Here is a 19,410-nt window from a genome sequence, read left to right on the forward strand (position 1 = left end):
TCAATGTTAGAAGGCAGCAAAGCTAGCAATTTTCACAATACTCTCCTTTTTCAGCTCCCAACAGAGAGATTAATATGTGACTCTAGAGGAATTAAGACACACATGTGCTTTATACTCTTCATATTGCATCTACTATCCTGCCATAAATAATTCTGAACATGAATTTGAGAAGAAATTATTGTCCTTGTTTAATACAATTAACTCAAAATAGAGGTTGATGTTTTTAAGTCTTTAAAAAACTATTCCATATAAAAAGTCTCTTGTGTTCCACAAGAGACTGGTTTGACCTCTGCCAAATCAGCATAAGTGCAGTAGGTATAATCCCTGTGCGTTTGTAATTACCCAAGTGGCTTGGATGGCTTTACTTAGTATTAAATCCTGACATCATCTTGAAGTAGAGAAATACAACTTGCTGTAATTAAGATTGTATCATTAAAGTTCTCCCATTTCACATCTTTTCCAGTAGATATAATGAACCAAACTGGTATGATTCATTGTCTACCTGAGGTATTTGTTCTTTCCAGTATATTGCCAAGTTACAGATGGGTAAACAGCAGTGTAAATATATGCTCGCAGCTAGGTGATTGTTTGGGCTTGCACAATAGCACTGAATCATTTGAGCAGGTCTCCTTGCTCTCTACTGTGGACTTAACAAATGCTGCTCAGTGTGCAGCTCCAGAGCACAGTTAGCTTGTTCATACTCAATGAAGCGTGTGATTTTCTGCTCCAAACCTAATCCATCCCAATTGCAGTTTCTAAACTAGCACTTTTCAGTTCACAGGTTCATTGTGAAATACTCAGTGTAGTCAGATCCATACTCAATAGAATCCCAGACTGGTTTGGGTTGGAAGGGACCTTAAAGCTCATCCAGTTCTAATCCCCTGCCATGGGCCGGGACACCTTCCACTAGACCACGCTGCTCCAAGCCCCATCCAGCCTGGCCTTGAACACTGCCAGGGATGGGGCAGCCGCAGCTTCTCTGGGCAACCTGTGCCAGTGCCTCAGCACCCTCACAGGGAAGAACTTCTGCCTAAGAGTTCATCTCAGTCTGCCCTCTGTCAGGTTAAAGCCATTCCCCCTTGTCCTGTCCCTACAAGCCCTTGTCTAAAGCCCCTCTCCAGGTTTCTTGCAGCCCCCTTTAGGTATTGGAATGCTTCTCTCAGGTCTCCCCAGAGACTTCTCCAGGCTAAACAAGCCCAACAAAATGTGAAAGGAGGAAAAGGAGACAGGATTTTTATAGCACTTATGGTTTCTAGAAAGTTGCTTCAGGCATTCTTCTAAATAAAACCCTAGGTTGTTATGCTGACAAAGTTCCAAAAGTTGTTGTATTACTAAATGAGTATTTTACAGCTATAGAATAAAATGTGTACATCGGATTCTGCAGCTTATCACATTTGTTTCAATTCCCATGTGTTCCAGGAGCGTATGTTTATCATAGAATCACAGAGTGGTTTTTGTTGGAAGGGACCTTAAAGCTCATCCAGTTCCATCCCCCTGCCATGGGCAGGGACACCTTCCACTAGATCAGGTTGCTCCAAGCCCTGTCCAACCTGGCCTTGAACACTGCCAGGGATGGGGCAGCCACAGCTTCTCTGGGCAACCTGTGCCAGGGCCTCACCACCCTCACAGGGAAGAACTTCTGCCTAAGAGCTCGTCTGAATCTTCCCTCTGTCAGGTTAAAGCCATTCCCCCTTGTCTTGCCCCTACAGTCTCTCCCCCCAGAGCCTTCTCTTCTCCAGGCTGAACAAGCTCACCTCTGTCAGCCTGTCTCCGTAATAGAGGTACTCCAGCTCTTGGGTCCCATCATTTGCCTTGTCTTCTTTGTGCTTCATAAATACAGGTAGCTCAGCCTCTACTTGTACACTTTAAGGCCTCTGACCATTCTTACACAAACTTGTTCAAGTTTGTCAATGTCCTTCTTGTGCTGGGGAGCCAAAACTGGGCACAGCAGCTATGTTCTGGCAAGTGTCAAATAAAGGAGAAGATTGCTTCCTTAGATCTACTGTCTTGGCTTTTTTACTAATGGAGTCTTATATGCAGCTACCCTTCACCACTGAAGACAGTCACTCACTTTGAACCTGTCCACTTGGATCCTCAAGTCCTTTTCTGTGGAACTACATTTTATCTACTTCATGCCCAGTTTGTGCTTGAGACTAGTCTGTCCAAGTGCAGGACTTCATATCTGACTTTGTTGAGTTCCATGAGGCTGTTCTCAGGCAATTCTTCCAGGCTTTGGAGATCCCTCCAGCTTATCAGCCGTGCTCCTCAGTTTTACTTCATCTGCAAACTTGTTTGGGAATGAAATTTTCCTGGTATCTTCCTTCCACAGCATCCCTGAAGTTCAATCAAATCCAGACCAGTAGTTTGGTGAAGAGGAGTAACATGCTCTTAGGCTAAGATATAGCTAATGAACAGGTGATATCTATCTTCTCCTCATAAGCTTAGGGGCAGCTCTAGGTAGGAGGGAAGTATTTTTCCCAATGAGCTAATTGTGTAAGACATCTGCTGCTATCTGCTCCAGGGACAGTGTTGACTGCAGCAACAACAGCCTGTTGTAATATAGCTGCTATTAGAGCATGCTCCTCTGCTTGGTTTTGTGGTTCGTTTCTGGGGGAGAGTTAATTTGGGATCCATTCTAAAATTCTTGCGTTATCTTCACTCGTTAGACAAGTAAATCCAGCTCCTGTGTGGTTAATAAAAAGGCCATAATGCTGCAGTGTTTTATTTTAATGTCAAAATGAATAAAATCTTGGAAAACTTTGCCTTCTATGCCTTCTATTGCTGGCATAAATGCACATATGCAACCACTAGTTTGCATTTTGTCTGGTTGCTTAGTTGGTAGGGAAATTTTCACATGAAATCCTTTAGCCCATCTATAGACTTCAGTAAGAAGCAGAAACATATGGATGTCTGGCAGGGTGAGAGGGGGCAAACCTCAGACTTTCAAGATTTACTTAAATAAGAATGGTTCCATAAATCAGATACAGTACATAGGGACTTGAGAGGAAACCCACTGCTTAGTTTTTCAGCATGAACAAGTGCTTGTTGAAGGAGAAAATGCCTACTGAAAAGGGGAAAACTCCATGCCACCTATTGTCACCAGCTCATTCTCAGACTTTTTTCCCCCTTTTTTCCTTTTACTGATAAATAAAACTACTTTATGAGACCACAGAGTAAACACATCCCGAGACAGCAGTGCTTAAAAGTTAACTGAGCACTCCTCCTCCAGAGGAGGAAACCTATGCAGGGCTAAAGAGGACTGTGGAGGAGGCAGGGAGAAGGGGTGGGAGCCCTGCACAAGGGCTCATTGGCAGAAGAAGGCAGGAACAGGATACGTTTCACCTTTTGGGTGGCTCTGGGAGGAGCAAGGGTTGGGATTAAAAGTGTCATGATGAAACTGTGCCTTTTCTTTTCAGATGCAGACAGGGAGTTCTGTGGGGTGGATTTTCTACCAGAAGATCTCAACGAGGCTCCGGAGGAGAGAGAAATGAGGGTGAACAAGACATATTCTTGTCTACCTGCTGAGGAGAAGGGGATCCATATCATCAACATCCGAGCTCTAGAGGATATAGGATATGACCAGCATGAGAGTACAGTGAGTAAATGACTTGCTAGACATGTCATAACTGGTGTCCTGCACTTTACTCCTGAGCTTATTTCTCATTCTTTCCATTCCCAGGATTCTCTGGAATCTTCTCCCTCCTTTTTTTCAGAGGTGCTGAGGATTGCCACCAGCCATAGTACACGCTAATTTAGTGGGGTTTGTTCTTTGATGTGAAGAAGGAAAGCAAGGGATCCTTATTTAACCTGTAGTGTAAAAAGGATCTGGCTGTTCTCCAAGTAAAGAATCTGGCAATGAGGCTGTGACAGCCTTTAAATCTCTTGGCCCATAAACAGCAGAACAGAAAAAATGTCCAAAATTTCATGCAACAGCTATTGTTAATGTAGGTATAACTAATATTCTGTAGCACGCAATAGAGGTTCAATTTCCAGTGTCATTAATTGTGCGTTGGTGGATTCTTTAAGACAAATTTAAAAATAATCTGAGTACCCAAAAGGATTAGGAGTTGGTTATGTCATAAACACATAAAAAGGAATTTATTCAGGTGAAGGAACTGAGGTAGAGTGAGCTATGTAACAGTTCTCCCTGGGGGAAGCTGTACCAGACAAAGCAATGTTGAATTCATTGTGCTTGTGCTTAATTGGGATGGAGCATGGAGGAATAATTCTGTCAGAGTGTAAGCATCCTTCCTGCTGTGGTAAACTGAAATGTTGTTTCTCTGTCTCATTTACAGCTGAATTGACATGAGCTTTACATGGTCCAGGTCAGTGTAACTCTCATTGTAGCAGCACTTCAAGAAAGGATGTGGCCTGAGTACCTTTCAGCATTAATATCCCATCTGTAAAATAATCTAGCAAGACTGTCAGCTCGCTTAGAAACATATTCTGGATTCACATGTGCATGCCATTAATTATGAAGCAGTCAGAAAGGAATACTTAATAATGGACTTCTATATTGTAGTTATGCTTAAGAGCTAAATAGGAATATCTAGACAGGGCACAAACAGGTAGCAGCCTATGCCCTGAAGAATATGTTATTGTTATGGCTAAATAAGACAGATGTGGAGCAAGGGAAAGCGGGAATAGGACAGAGAGTGAATGACATGGTGGCAGCAAATGCTAAATTGTTTTACTCTGTGTTTATGTATTTGGAGCAAAGGGTTTAAGTTCAATGGAAAAGAGGTGTGATGCTGGAGGATCCCACTGCAAGCAGCTGTGTGTGCTTCAGCCCAGAACCCCCCCATGTGCTGGGCTGCATCCCCAGAGTGTGAGAAGCAGGTCAAGGGAGCGGATTTTGCCCCTCTACTGTGCTCTAGGGAGAACCCACCGCTGCAGTCCTGTGTCCATCTCTGGGGCAACAACACAGGAAGGATGTGGAGCTGTTGGAGTGAGTCCAGAGGAGGCCACAGAGATGCTGCGAGGGCTGGAGCAGCTCTGCTCTGGAGACAGGCTGAGAGAGCTGGGCTTGCTCAGCCTGGAGAAGAGAAGGCTTCTTAAGGGGAGAACTTAGAGCAGCTTCCAGTGCCCTAAAGAGGCTTTGGACAAGGGTCTGTAGGGACAGGACAAGGGGGAATGGCTTTAACCTGACAGAGGGGAGACTGAGATGAGCTCTTAGGCAGAAGTTCTTCCCTGTGAGGGTGGTGAGGCCCTGGCACAGGTTGCCCAGAGAAGCTGTGGCTGCCCCATCTCTGGGAGTGTTCAAGGCCAGGTTGAACAGGGCTTGGAGCAACCTGGTCTAGTGGAAGGTGTCCGTGCCCATGGCAGGGGGTTGGAACTGGATGAGCTTTAAGGTCCCTTCCAACCCAAGCCAGTCTGGGATTCCATGAAAAGGAGAGAGAAACATACCAAAGGCAGGCATGGAGTGAAACTGTGAGGGACTGAGGAGATGCAGATCTGTGGCCAAGCTGGCCCTGGGCAGACATAATCAAGTCAGGCTTTGGAAGGTAACAAATGTTCCTCATTCCCACTTCAGACTGCCTGGCATCTCGGGCTCTTGCTCTCTGCAGTCCTCCTTGTTGCTTGGTATCGCTCTGCGCTCATCTTATTACACGTGTCTAATTACTTACACTTCCTCCTCCTTCCAAACTCAGGAAGTTGGGGTTTCCCGCTTGAATTTGTTGTCTGAGTAAAAATTTTGCCAAGGCAAAAAAGGGAGATCAGTCTGTCTCTTAGATGCAATGATTTATAGTTAAGGTAGCTGGGACCTGCCCTCCCCAAAAGGATGTTCAAAGAAAGATGCAAATCTGTGTAACATTGGGTGGGTTTTGATGATGTTTTGGCCATATTGGCTGTGATATACTGTGCAGTAAACTCAGAGGTTGCTCTTTTAATCTGTTTTTTAAAGAGCTCATTCTAGGTAACTTAGATTCATGGTCTTATGTGTGAAAGCAGAAGGTATACATATCCCAAATGGATTTTGACTGATAGAATTTCTAACTCATAGCCAATTGGTATCATATTGAGCAGAAGTCCTTTTCCCTACATGGAGGCTTAACATACTTATGTAAAATTAAAGGCCAGAAAATGTTCCTGAAATTATCCACTCATTTTTTGTAAAAAAATCCACGCAGCATTTTTTGTAAAAACAAATGCAAGTTACCAGTGAATTTTCATGCTTTTTAAATGGTCTGTGTATCTCCAAGGGTAGAATTGTGAATTAGGCATGGGAAGGAGAAATTAATAATTAGTACTTTTTTATGTTTCTACAGTTGCCCTGGGCAATTTTTCAGATAAATGCTTGGAAATGGAATTGTGTTTTAAGTCTTACATCTCTCGCATCTTGCAGCACTTACACAGTGTCAATTCAAGATGGGGATAAACCCTTTGGCACCATTAGACTGCAAAGCCACAAGGGTTTTATAAGTGGGGAAAAAAAAGGTGATGGACTCAGTAAGCAGTGAACTTTCCTGGCTATGAGCCATCTGTAGTTTTGGCCTGGATTCTTGACCAGCTGGCTCCCTTCAGTCTGTATCTAAGATGATCTCTTTCTCAGATGATACAAACTTGCAATGATAGATAAGAGAAGTGAGAAATGTTTCCACATGATATTAATCTATTTGTCAGAATTGAAACCCAGATATGTTTTGAGTGGAAAAAGACAGATGATCTTAGTGGTGATTAACCCCCAAAGGAGAAAATCAAATCCACCAAGTAGATGACTTATGAACTAGTGTGCTGGTAGTTAGATTAAATCCCCGTCATTTTATCTATTTATTTCTGGCCAATGAAATCCAGCTGGCTAGCTGTAAAATTGCAGGTGTTTACTTGCAAAATTGTTTTGAGTATTACTGGGGGGGCTCCTCCCCTCTGCTTGCTGTGTGAAGATAGGTCAGTGTGTGCTCCAGGCAAGGAGTCCTTGATACAAGGATATGGTCTGTCTGGTGTCCATGTTGGCATGTGTACTCATCCTTCTTCCCCTCTCTCCTTCTCCACACCCTCATTCCCTGTTTCCAGTTATTAAATTCCCTATCCAAAAATCCAGATGCTGACTGCAGATATGGACTCTACTTCAGAGATGGCAAGAGAAAAGTAGACTACATCCTAGTTTATCAATACAAGAAGCCCTCAGCGGGGAGGACAGTCACCAGGAGAGCTCACAATGATTCAACCGCCCGGAGCACCAAGCAGGAGCAGCCCCTTCCTGGGAAAGGAGTGCAGCTGGAGATGGGGGAAAGCGAGCCTCACATGGATTACCATGAAGATGACAAGAGATTTCGCAGGGAGGAGTACGAAGGGAACCTTGTGGAGGCTGGCCTGGAACTGGAACACGATGAGGATGTAAGGAGCTATTTCAAAGACAAAGATAAGGAGGATAACTAGTGATTGAATCCTGGGAGATGTTATAAAAGCTCAACTCTTCCAGAATTTGATTCCAGTTCTGGCAGCTCCATCCTTGCCCAGTGATTTAATTCACTTCACAGCAATGGGCCATGGTGGTGTTAATGCTGCAGTGAGGTGAAGTTCCTTACTTTTCTTGGCCAGGATTCATGGCACATGCACTGTTGCACAGCTTGTTGATGTGTTGCCACGTCTAGATGTGAGACTTAGACTGCTCTCAACTTTGCTCCAAGTACTAATCCCAGTTTGGTGGGTTTACAGTATGCTGTGGTTTGGAGCCACTGGTAAATCCAGTTCTGATGAAAAATATCTGATACTGACAGTGACATTTCTCTACCTCAGTAGAGACTTCAGGGGAATGCAATTTGCTCAGGAGGTTCCAGTACATGCTTTAGCTGGAGCACGTGGGTCTGTGTTATAGTTTACTCTTTCCATTCTTAGATATGAACAGTACAGCTTGTAACACTTTCACCTGTACCCTGAAAACAGCATATTCTATTAAAAGACCATTAGACTCTGTGAAAAATGATGTGTATGAAGTACTGCCAGTGTGTGATTAGTAGGAATAAGCAGGACTATACTGACTTCAAAGAAAACTATTATAATTAACTGATCCAACCTGAAATTCCTGTGAAGGAGGGTAAACATTTATGCTGGGTTTCTTTACTGGATCTAAAAGCTGAGATCAGACCTGTGATCAGAGTGTTAAAAAAACTAAATCTGCCACCTATTACCCACAAATTACATGCAGATACATAATGAAAGATATATAAAATATATATATCATATGTTTATCTTAGGGAGAGACCTTGTAACAGTCTTCCAATACTTAAAGGGAGCCTACAGGAAATCTGTAGATGGGCTTTTAATAAGGACCTGTAGGACAAGGGGGAATGGCTTTAACCTGACATAGGGTAGATCTAGATGAGCTCTTAGGCAGAAGTTCTTCCCTGTGAGGGTGGTGAGGCCCTGGCACAGGTTGCCCAGAGAAGCTGTGGCTGCCCCATCCCTGGCAGTGTTCAAGGCCAGGTTGGACAGGGCTTGGAGCAACCTGATCTAGTGGAAGGTGTTCCTGCCCATGGTAGGGGGTTGGAACTGGATGAGCTTTAAGGTCCCTTCCAATACAAACCAGTCTGGGAATTTTGATTCATATGATCTATGAAATAAAACACATATTTTGCATGTTATAATGCAAAAAAACACTTTCACTTCTCTGTCCCCCAGATGGATATAAGACTTACTTTCTCTAAAACTTGCAATTTGTTGTAGTGAACTGGAAGCTTGCTGTGCCAGCCATAGATAGTTAAATCCCTAGCAAAGTGGGAGGTCCCCACCTATGACATGTAATATTGTTTGAAATGACAGATGAGGGCTCAGATTTCAAGCCAGAACACCATGAAAGAGAGAGAACTCTGCTCTTTCAGTACAAGATACCAAACCAGATCAGGAATGTATAGAGATGAAAGGAAGCCACAGGGAATTCCCCCAGCTTCTATATCCTTCATTCAGTGTAGGGTGAAAAACCTGCAATCCCTTGGGCTTGAAAAGCACACCCCAAAGTTGCACTGGAGGCCATACTAATTGCAAAGAGAGCAAAGGTTTCTTAAACAGATTATGTTTGCTAAGTCACTGAAACTCCCTTCCGTGAAATAAATCCGAAGGTGATTTGGAAGCCGTGCCCTATGAGAAGCCTGGCAGTTATTTATGACCTCTGAGTAACTGATTTCTAGAAAGCCAGTGTGGAATGTTGCTGCATGAAAGCTAGTTATTATAATTACTGCCTGAATTGACAGAGCAGTGAGATTAGAAAGATTCATTCAAGCTTCTTGATCTTCTGTTTGCTGAGTGCCTGCTAGTTTAATGTAATTTCTCCAGTGGCTTTGAAATTATGACTCCTTTGAAATTATTGACTCCTTAGGAGTCAATACAGGTGCATGTGAGAGTGTCGGGAACAAAATTCAGCTTAGAGAACTTGTGGGATGCAGGTGAACATTATCATTAACTTTGCTCCTTTTTTAATTTTTTTTTTGTTTAATTCTAATTAGTTTTCCTAATTAAAATCTTTTGTGTTTTAATGGAGATGTTCGCTTCTGTACTTGAGACTGCTTTCTTCCTGCAGTTCTGATCCTCTGCGACACTGAGCAGCTCTTAGGAGGCAGCAGGGATTCTTTCAGCTCAACACACTCAAGAAATCATACCATTTGGCTGGATGCCTGTACTTCAGATTTAACTGCCTTAGTCTGTATTTGTGTCCATAGTCATTTAGCTTTTATTTCCCAAACCATTTTGATCTGTTTAACCTTGTGGTAATTGTTCTGGAAGACAATAGCATTTTTGAGTCAAATTTTATAGCAGCTCAGTGTAGTTCAGTGATTGTTCTGTTGTTAGAAACTAGCTGTCCCAAACGAAGGAGATTTATTGTGTTGGTGGTAATAGTAACAATAGTTTGTTCCTGAAATACTTGTGAAACACAAGGGGAAAAATATCTAGTTTCTTTTCTTCAGTAACCTCTTGCTTTTTTCTTTAAAGACTAAAATCCATGGGATTGGATTCATAAAAATACATGCACCGTGGAATGTGTTGTGTCGAGAGGCTGAATTTCTTAAGCTTAAGATGCCTACAAAAAAGGTAAGTCCTGATTTTCTTTTTTTGCTCCTCTGGAAGGTATAGTTTAAACATATCTCTGAGCAACTTATAAACATGGACTTTTCTTCTCATAAGTGTTTTTAAAATAGTTAACTAATCTGTACAGAAAGTAAGTGCCACAGGCTTGCTTACTCAGGAACACAGAAAGAATAAATGGAAGGAGAAATGGAAATCCAGAATTCCTGGCAGGTACCTGTACACAGTGGGAGTTATCTCATATGATGCCTCATCCTCACAGTGTGTTTTAAAAGAAGAGGTTGCAACTGATGATGACATTTCTGTGTGTGTTTCAGAGGCTTTTTCCTCACCCGAAACACTGGACTGCTAAAAATGATTATGAGGGTAACAATTTGCAGTCTTGCGGGGTTTAGTGAATAGTCGTATACATCATTAGTCATGTTTACAGGAGTCGGGACTACTGTACCGCAAAATAAATTACCTTTCAGAAGATTTGAAGTATCATTAAAGAAATGACAGTGTATTTTCATCAGTTCTAATTCATCTGTGATAGATTGCTACCTGTTCACTGAGCATAGCTTAGAGATGGATTAATATTTAAACACTTACTAAGTGCACGTTCCAGACTACAGAGGGAAGTCTATAATGGAGCAAGAGACAGTCATAAAGCCCAGCGTCAGTTGTTACAACACTAAAGCCATACTTTTGGTTTGGATTTCAGATTAATCCCCGTTATTGCCTCATTCGCCACTGATTTTAATCAAAAGCACAATAAGATAAAAAAATGTCTGTTGTGATCCTGTGGTTAAAGCTGCTTTGCCACAAAAGAGAAGTTATATGGGCATTCTGTGGGGCTTTTTACTGAGTGTGAAAGAGGTCACCGAGCCCTGCAGGCATTGCCCAGGAGAAGTGATGTGCCTGAGAACACCTTCAGACCCCTAAAGCCTTATTTCCACACAAGCATCTTCCTGCAGTGGGAGTCTGGCCCTGACTCTGCAAGTAGTTTTTGTGGCTCAGAGAGAGAAGCCTGTAAAATCCTCTTCTGTGACCTGCACACAATTTCTGCATTTAGTGCTACAGAATTGCAGTTGCAATTCAAGATGTTGTGGTTCCTTTATATGGAAAAGGGGAAACTCCTGAAACCTGCACAATATCCCCAGGAAAGCCCCCTGAGAGAGGAGACCAACTTCCGCTGTTTTGCACAGGGACTCAGTGACTCCTTCATTTCTTTGTCCCATTGCACAATGAAAATAGTAAATGCCAAAGGAGCTGGTGTCTCAGGAGCCAGTGCTGATTGTATGTCCATTGCACATCTCAGTCTGATTATTTGGAATCAAACACAGGCCATGTTTTGGCTCAGAAGAAGAGCAGTAGCCTTCCTCTGCTTGCTTTGGTTTGGTTTTCCCATCCATCTCTGTCTTTCTGAATCTTTTCAAGAAGGTAAGCTATACTTCTTGATAATTTATTGTGATGTTTGGTTTGGTTTTCCCATCCATCTCTGTCTTTCTGAATGCTTTCAAGAAGGTAAGCTATACTTCTTGATAATTTATTGTGATGTATTCATGTAATTGACGGTTTATTCCTTACAGTTCACTATCATTTAAGGGTAAGCAAAAAGCAAGTTTTACTGTTTTTCTCTTTGCCCACTCAGATGTATCAGATCAATCAGACCCACGGTCTTCTGAAAAAGATTAATTCTGTCGTTCAAAAAATAACAGAACCCATCCAGCCAAAAGTAGCAGAACACAAACCTCAGACAGTGAAGCGCCTCTCCTACCCCTTCTCCAGGGAGAAGCAGCACTTGTAAGTGAAAGCTTTCTGTAAATGTCTATGTCAAGAGGTTCCAGCCTTTCTGCTAGTAGCTAAGGCACCAAAAGGTGACAGGGAAAATGAATGCCAGCACTTTCTTAGGGATTAGAAGAAATCTGGACAGGAGATTTGGACAAGGGCCTGTAAAGAGAGGACGAGGGGGAATGGCTTTAACCTGACAGAGGGGAGATTGAGATGAGCTCTTAGGCAGAAGTTCTTCCCTGTGAGGGTGCTGAGACGCTGGCACAGGGTGTCCAGAGAAGCTGTGGCTGCCCATCCTTGGCAGTGTTCAAGGCCAGGTTGGACGGGGCTTGGAGGGACCTGGTCTAGTGGAAGGTGTTCCTGCCCATGGCAGCAGATTGAAACTGGATGAGCTTTAAGGTCCCTTCCCGCCCAAACCAGTCTGGGATTCTGTGATTATTATAAAGAATATTTCCGTTTTGCAGTAAATATACTTTTTTCTTTTTACTCACTGTTGAGGAATGAGGCTTGTAGAGCCCCTCTTGTGAAATCTGTGTGGTTTAGCTACTATTGTGATATATAATGCATATCTGTGTAATTCTACATATCAACTCTTTGACTTGCCAAACATGATTTGTAATGTGATTTGCAGTAGTCTCTTTTCCATGTAAAACAAAATGCTTGGTGAAACCTGTAGCCAAAGATGTGGGTTGATAAATTCCAGAATCATTTCAGTCATCCGGTATGGGGAGCTCAGACATGTTCTGTCAACCAGGCCTTGTCTTTGGAAACGTGATGAAGTTGGTGGTAGCTTTGCCTTCGATTTCTAATCAGAAAGATTAAGCTGTGAATGTGGGTGTAAGAAAAAATCATAAGGTGAGGCCTAGCCAAAGTTTTGACTGCCCTGGATTGCTTTACGGCTCCTCTTCCTTGGCCAGCATCCCAAAGGAGAAGCTTTGAAGGTTGTGTTTATGTTTGTGCCAGCTGGAACAAATAACAGTCCTAGGGCAGGATTTCTTCATGGTACATAAAGGGGTTTTAGTTTTTAATCAAGAGATGCAGAACACTGATGTAGTTGTGTGTGTTAGTTGGGCCAGGAAATGTTTGTGGCATTTGACAAGTTCTTGGACTTGCATGTAGGATGTTCCTGCAGCTAAGGAGATGGCCCCAAAGGTGCTCCTTAGGTTAGGTGTGGATGTACCTTATGCTTTTTGCAGTGGTGGCTTTTTAAAGTGATCCTACGTGTGTCTGTGCTGAATAAGGGAGGCAAGAGCGGCCTCACAGGGTTTGATGTACAGACAAGATGTAAAGATTGTTAGGAAAATTCAAGGCCAGCAGTGGTTGGGAATTCTTCAATGAGCATCAACAGTCTCTTTTGTATGGAAAAACCTAGAAATATATAACTGGCGAACTCTTTAAAATATGACAGTTGAGATGTACTTTCTTTTTAAAGAGGTTTCTACAAGCTGTTCTTCAATATTAGCTATGGGAGATCCACAGGAACAATAGAAATATCGAAGTGAACAACAAAAGCAGAAAATTACTGTCTTTTTTTTTTTTCTTTTTTAACCTAATGGGCTTTCTTCTAATCTTTTAACAGATTTGATTTGTCTGACAGAGATTCCTTCTTTGACAGCAAAACAAGGAGCACTATAGTAAGTACCATATATAAATAATGTATGGGGCGTATTGCCTTAGTCGTGGAGTTAATAACCCCTTTGCCAGCTCTAGGGTCTTTCTACTTCTTCAGTGCTAGTTCAGGACTTCTCCTTTTGTAATTAAACAAGAAATCAAGGCTAGGACAGGAATATGATACCACAAACTACATTTCAGTGCTTTCTTGTGACTTACAGAACATAAAATGGAGTGGGGAAGAAGGAGCAGCCTCTTTTATAGCCACTGAGGGGGGAATTGCAATCCAGCCCATATGAAATCCAGGGCAGTCAGAAGGGTCCATGACAAGCAGACTTGCTGCAACACATTTCAAGTATAATGTGGACTCTTTGCCCCATTCCACTGCTGCTAATCAGTGCATTGGAATGTGACTGTGAGCATGCTTTTATCAAAAACAAAAAGACAAACATTGAATTGATTTAGTTGTGATAAAGGATTTCAGTTGAGATCCAAAAACAACAAAAAAAAAAAACCAAAAAAAAACAGCTTTTGTTTGTAGACTTTCTTTTATATGTCCAATTGTATGTTAAAAACCGTTGTAAGTACAAGAAACTTAAGGGAGCACATGAAGAGTTAAATTTCATGGCAACAAGCTGGGAATGACGGCAAGACAAAATGGCACTGTAGAACAAGAGGGTGAGCAAAACTAACTGAAACAAAAGGAGCTCGTAGCAGAGGCTGGGAGGAAGAGGAAAGATGGGGGTTTTGTAAACTGGTCAAGGAACACTGGGCAGATAACAAAAATGCTGGTAGTATGTTGCTTTGTGTGAAACCCCTGTAAGTCACCCAGTAATAGAAGACATGTTGAATGTTTCCCAAGCATCATTTTATCCTTTGTGTTCTTCTTTCTTTAAAGTTCTGTTCTGCCTTTCTCATAGGTATTTTTAAACCACAGTGCAAATATTGACCCTTTCACCCACTCCAAAATGAACAGGAATCTAATCACTGCCTGTGGGTCTTTGATGAATAGAAGCTAAGCCAAGGACCTTTCACTTATTTAAAATAAAAATATACATTATATAACTGGAAATCTCTGTGACAGCCCTTGAACTCATGGAGCTCCAAGATGATGACAGACAGATGAGCTGTGGGGCTTGCTCTGCATGCCCTCACTCGTTTTCTTTCCTCTGGAAATTGGGTGGCAATCAAGTTAGTGCATGGATTAGTGGTCATCCCAAAGGAAACTGGTCCCTGATTCCTCTGGCAGGCCAGGCAATGGGCAGCAGGTGCCTTTGAGTGCCCTAGTGCCCTCTCCCCAGCCAGCCTCACACCGATATAGTGCTTGCCTAAAAGCACAAGAGTGGCTGAAAGCTTCGCTGCTTGGGCAGGATGGTGAGATGTGCAAAGGCTATTTAACAATAAATGCAATAAATCCTAAAATAAATACATCCCTTTTGCCACTGAGGTTGTGCAAACTCAGAAGTTTTAAGGTCAGCCTGTGTTAGTCCAGTTTCTGATGAACAGCTGCATGCTGTGGATATGTTAGGAGCCTGAAGCTCTGCTGAGTTCCTTGGGTTGAAGCCAGCTTGTGCCATCAGAGGTGAGGGAAGAACTGGTCCAGCACACCACGTGGTCCTGGTATAAGAGGGCTTTTGATCAGTGATCGATGTCTACCATGAGCAAAACCAGCATTTCTGATATGTGACAGGTTATATGTTTCTCTGTTTCCTACAATCAGTTATGTTGGTAGCTGCTTATTTTGTTAAGCATTTCTCTCTTGCATGGAAATCTTTAAGCCCTGCTCTTCTGAATACCAAGACTTTTATTAAAGAATGATGACTTCATCGGCATTGTGTTTTTGCCAATGTTTGAGCTGTATACAAAAAGATCATGCTTTTCACTGGCAGTATCTGAAGTAACCCTTTCATTTCTTTTATTTTAATTCTATAGGTTTATGAAATATTGAAAAGAACGACATGTACCAAAGCAAAATACAGCATGGGTAAGGAACTTCATTTAGCTCTAAGAGCGATACTGTTTTCAGGTATTGAAAATAATTGCAAGCTGTGGAGTTTAGGTTTTTCCCTGCTCTCTAATTTGATGTATGTGGATATAATTGTTTTATTTGGAAATTTAATTTAATTAATGTAGCCATTTGGATTTTTTTCAAATGTGAATTTATAGGTTCAACTCTAAATTAAATGGTGAGCGTATAGGCCCTGCAGATGTTAGTTGGGTCCTTTGCAGCAGGACTGGATAGTGATATAAACCTGTGGCTGATACCTGCTCTGCATTGGTGCAATTTTGCACATACTGGTGTGGATGAGAGTATTACCATGAATTTCAATAACTGCAGTGAAGGTCTGTGTCTTGGTTCATTCCTTCTAAGTAGGAACCTTACATTTTTATCATGGGATTGCCTTTCAGTGACTTAAATGGAATGGTCTTAATTGATGACTGCCCCAAACACTGTCCTAAATGGAACTGAGATGACCCAGATTAAACAGCCAAGGACTAAGGCATGGACTGAAAGTTGGCATATCTCTTAGCCCTTAGAGCAGTTGTTGCAAGTCAGTGAGTGTGAAGTTTGTACTGCCATGGCAAGTCGCTTTTAGGATTTCAGCCTTAGGGCTTCACTGTAAAAACTAAATTCATAATGCAGGTAAGCATGAATTGCAAATCAAGTCACCTTAAAGATTTGTTGGCACTTAGAAACTTGATTTTATGTGTATTATGATAGATAGGTGTATACTTGACTGTCGGACCAGAGTTAATAAATAGTTAATGATAAACCAAATCATAGAATGTAGAAGGATGAATTCCTTCAGATCCAAGCTTCTTAACAGTAAGTGAATAGAAACAAATTTGTAAGAGAAAAATGTATGTGAGAAAATGTTTGATAACTGTTGGAATCTGTTATGGTACTTATTTGCCTACAAGCGCTTAAGTAAAACAATGGGAACTTGAATTACAGGTAGTTCTGTTCAATATTGACCCATGAGCTGCTTAGAAATACATCAAATAATAGAAGAATAATTATGCCAGAAATTACTTCCATGCTTTGACTTTTCTATTGAAGTAACAAAATACAATGTACAATTGTTGAGTCCTTATATATACTAAATTTTGGTGTTCAGCCAGTATTAACAGAACTGCTTCCCTGTAGCATGTGAAATCCAAATTAATCTGTGACTTTCAGGACCTTTTTTGAGCCTGGTGCTGGCTCATTTTCATTGGAAATTTGCACTCTTGAAAGGGGAAGGTCATACAGCTCAGTTTGAATTCTTGCTTTGTAATTGGTTAACTCGATTTATTTATTTTTATCTTTCTTTTTTGTGTGTGTCCAGAAATGGGAAACACATTAGAGATTAGTTGAATAGGGTAGAGGCTAAAGGAAGGTAAGGTGTTAGGATTCCTGAATCATTCTGAGATTAGCAAGGCCACACAGTATACCTAATAAAATGTTATTAGGCTAGCCCATCTATGGGTACACTCAGCCTAACTCAATCAGGTCCTTTGCGTTCCAGCACTGGAATGCTGGGTTACAACCCAGCAAAGGTGGCAAACAGATTTGAGCAAACACAGATAATGCTGCAACGTTTCTGCCCAGCAGGAAAAAGACAGCTGCCTAGTGAACACTGCAGTCCTTGTTGTTTAGTATGAAAATGTGTGAAAATATCAATGTGCCTTTATTGTTAAATGCTAAGATGTAGAAGGGTACTATGTAGCTCTTGGTCTCACAGCCCTACTAGTTGTTTCTGCAGATATGTGGAGACATTTGCAGGCAATTCATAGTGCTATTGTAATCTTATATAGGACTTTGAAAATCAATGGTACTGCAAGATACTGAGCACTCCTGGAGCAGTTCCTCCAGTAGGTGATTAGTATTTCAAAAATGGTCAGGAACTTGAAAAATTCTCATTTCAAGAACAATCAAAAAAGTCTCAGGAACCCACTGTTCAGTTAGCTGTTTCCTGGTTCATAGTCACTGGTCCTCCAAATCTAATCCCACGCTCTTATCAATGAACTGATGGGCAACATGGAGCACACTGTAGTACATCGTTTTTCTTTAGTTTTTCTAAGTCCTTTTAAATTCTCCAAGATGCCATATATATTTTGCATTAATGAACTTAGCCTTGCACAAAGATAAGTATAGAATCATAGAATAGTTTGGGCTGGAAGGGACCTTAAAGCTCATCCAGTTCCAACCCCCAGCCACAGGCAGGGACACCTTCCACTGAACCAGGTTGCTCCAAGCCCGTCCAACCTGGCCTTAAACACTGCCAGGAATGGGGCAGCCACAGCTTCTCTGGGCAGCCTGTGCCAGTGCCTCACCACCCTCACAGGGAAGAACTTCTGCCTAATGTTTCATTAAGTACTTGACTTAGTCTGATTCAGCACCCAAGACTGATATGTTAAATCCCCAAATAGATCTTCACGGATAACACGGCACCTTCAGATGCGGGTAATACACCATAATTGGAAGTAGCTCTATTAGTGCTAGCAGCTGCAGCGAGAACATCAAAGAAGTAATGTCGTAGTGTACCACATTACTTCTCTCATGCTCTCCCTTTGAGGGCTACAGCCCTCAAAGGTCCAATTCCAGCCAAGTGACCTTCGGGAGCCCCTCACTGTTGTGCTCCTCCAAACTTACATGTTAAGTCCTCGCAATCCACCTGTACTCTGGCCCCAAGTTAGGGAGCAATACCACACCTGGGAAAGCAGGACTCCTCAAAGTCCCTTCTGACACATACATTTTATAGATGAAGCATTAATTGCTTTCAGCCTCATGCATGTCACTAATAAACGGATGTATAAACAGGGAAAGGAGAGGGAAGAAAGAAGGAAGCTACCCTTTTAAATAAAAGACGAAAATGTGGTAAATATGGTGAGTATTACGCCAAGGTCTTTGCAAAGGCTTTCCCTACAATTTCTCTAATCAATCTGAAATCTGAATTCAACACTTTGTGTGGATGATGCGTGCGTATGCGTATTCCCATATGCCATCAATTCCAGCCATATTCTTCATGTGATCCAGCCTTCTGCTACACACTTTCAAATCTGCAGGCTTGCCCTTCAATCAAACTGACTTTTCAAAAAATGCAATTTATTTTAATGACTCATTTCAAGTCATTGGCTACTAATTCTTGATTCTCAAATATATATGACTTCCTCTTGCTCTCTGCAGTTTCCCATTTCATAAAATGAGTTGTATTTAATAACCTATATGATTAAAAATGAAACTACATGGAAAGGAATGAGATGGCAGGAAAATCATTATCTGACTGTTGAGGGAAATCTTTAGGAAGGATGATAAAGTGAGACTGTCTCATCTCAAAATTATAAATAACTATTATGTCTTTATTTTTTAAGGGATCACCAGCCTGCTTGCCAATGGAGTTTACAGTGCTGCATATCCTTTGCATGATGTAAGTGATCTTGCAATATATTTTACATGTCTACTACCTGACACTAAGAAATCCTTAATGTGTTATGTATTAATGGCATTATCTCAAACATGAGTGTTTTTGGGCATGACCTCCTGCTTGATTGTATCATGACTGCAGTAACCTCTGCAGGTTGTTTCCATCGTTCTGCTTGCTTTTAATGAATCCCCCACCTTTGTTCTGCCTCTGATGATCATAACTGACATTTGAATGTAACATTAGAAGAGTTGTTTTGGTGGCTTAGCAAATGAAATGCTTCTGTTATTTGCTGACCTTCTGCACCCACAATCCCTGGCATCAGTGCTAGGAAACATATTTATTCCTGGGGCAGCAAGTGGCTAGTTCCCTCATACACATCTCCCTGGCATCCTCCTTGCAAGTACGGAGACAATAAGAACCATAAGCAAGACTTTGAAGTGACATCTTTCGTGGGACTGGATGTGCCTGCAGACCTTCTTCCTGTTGAAGTCTGCTTTTGAGCAGTTGAGTAAGATGTCAAGAGTGTGTTTAACTGTAGTGTTTATTGAGAGGGTTAGAGAGAGGGAGGGAATTTTGGTGGCACTCCTACTTGATCCTG

The 19,410-nt window shown here is 41.8% G+C and overlaps 1 protein-coding gene across 5 annotated transcripts in view; it reads left to right on the plus strand.

Annotated features, from left to right (window-relative positions):
• ANO1 (anoctamin 1) overlaps window positions 1-19,410 on the plus strand; it is an 82,875-nt gene that overhangs the window by 29,270 nt on the left and 34,195 nt on the right. For 3 of the 5 annotated variants that reach the window (XM_062607271.1, XM_062607266.1, XM_062607267.1), the window contains exons 2-9: window positions 3,417-3,595; window positions 7,015-7,338; window positions 9,928-10,026; window positions 11,654-11,805; window positions 13,373-13,427; window positions 15,337-15,388; window positions 18,209-18,274; window positions 18,760-18,815. In XM_062607271.1, the coding sequence (XP_062463255.1) occupies window positions 3,417-3,595; window positions 7,015-7,338; window positions 9,928-10,026; window positions 11,654-11,805; window positions 13,373-13,427; window positions 15,337-15,388; window positions 18,209-18,274; window positions 18,760-18,815 (983 nt within the window). The remainder of the gene's footprint in view (window positions 1-3,416; window positions 3,596-7,014; window positions 7,339-9,927; window positions 10,027-11,653; window positions 11,806-13,372; window positions 13,428-15,336; window positions 15,389-18,208; window positions 18,275-18,759; window positions 18,816-19,410) is intronic. The other 2 variants (XM_062607268.1, XM_062607270.1) reach the window with 1 other exon arrangement.

Source organism: Pezoporus occidentalis, unplaced genomic scaffold (genome assembly GCF_034315485.1).
Source record: "Pezoporus occidentalis ecotype Australia unplaced genomic scaffold, CSIRO_AGI_Poc_V1 ctg121, whole genome shotgun sequence".
NCBI lineage: Eukaryota > Metazoa > Chordata > Aves > Psittaciformes > Psittacidae > Pezoporus > Pezoporus occidentalis.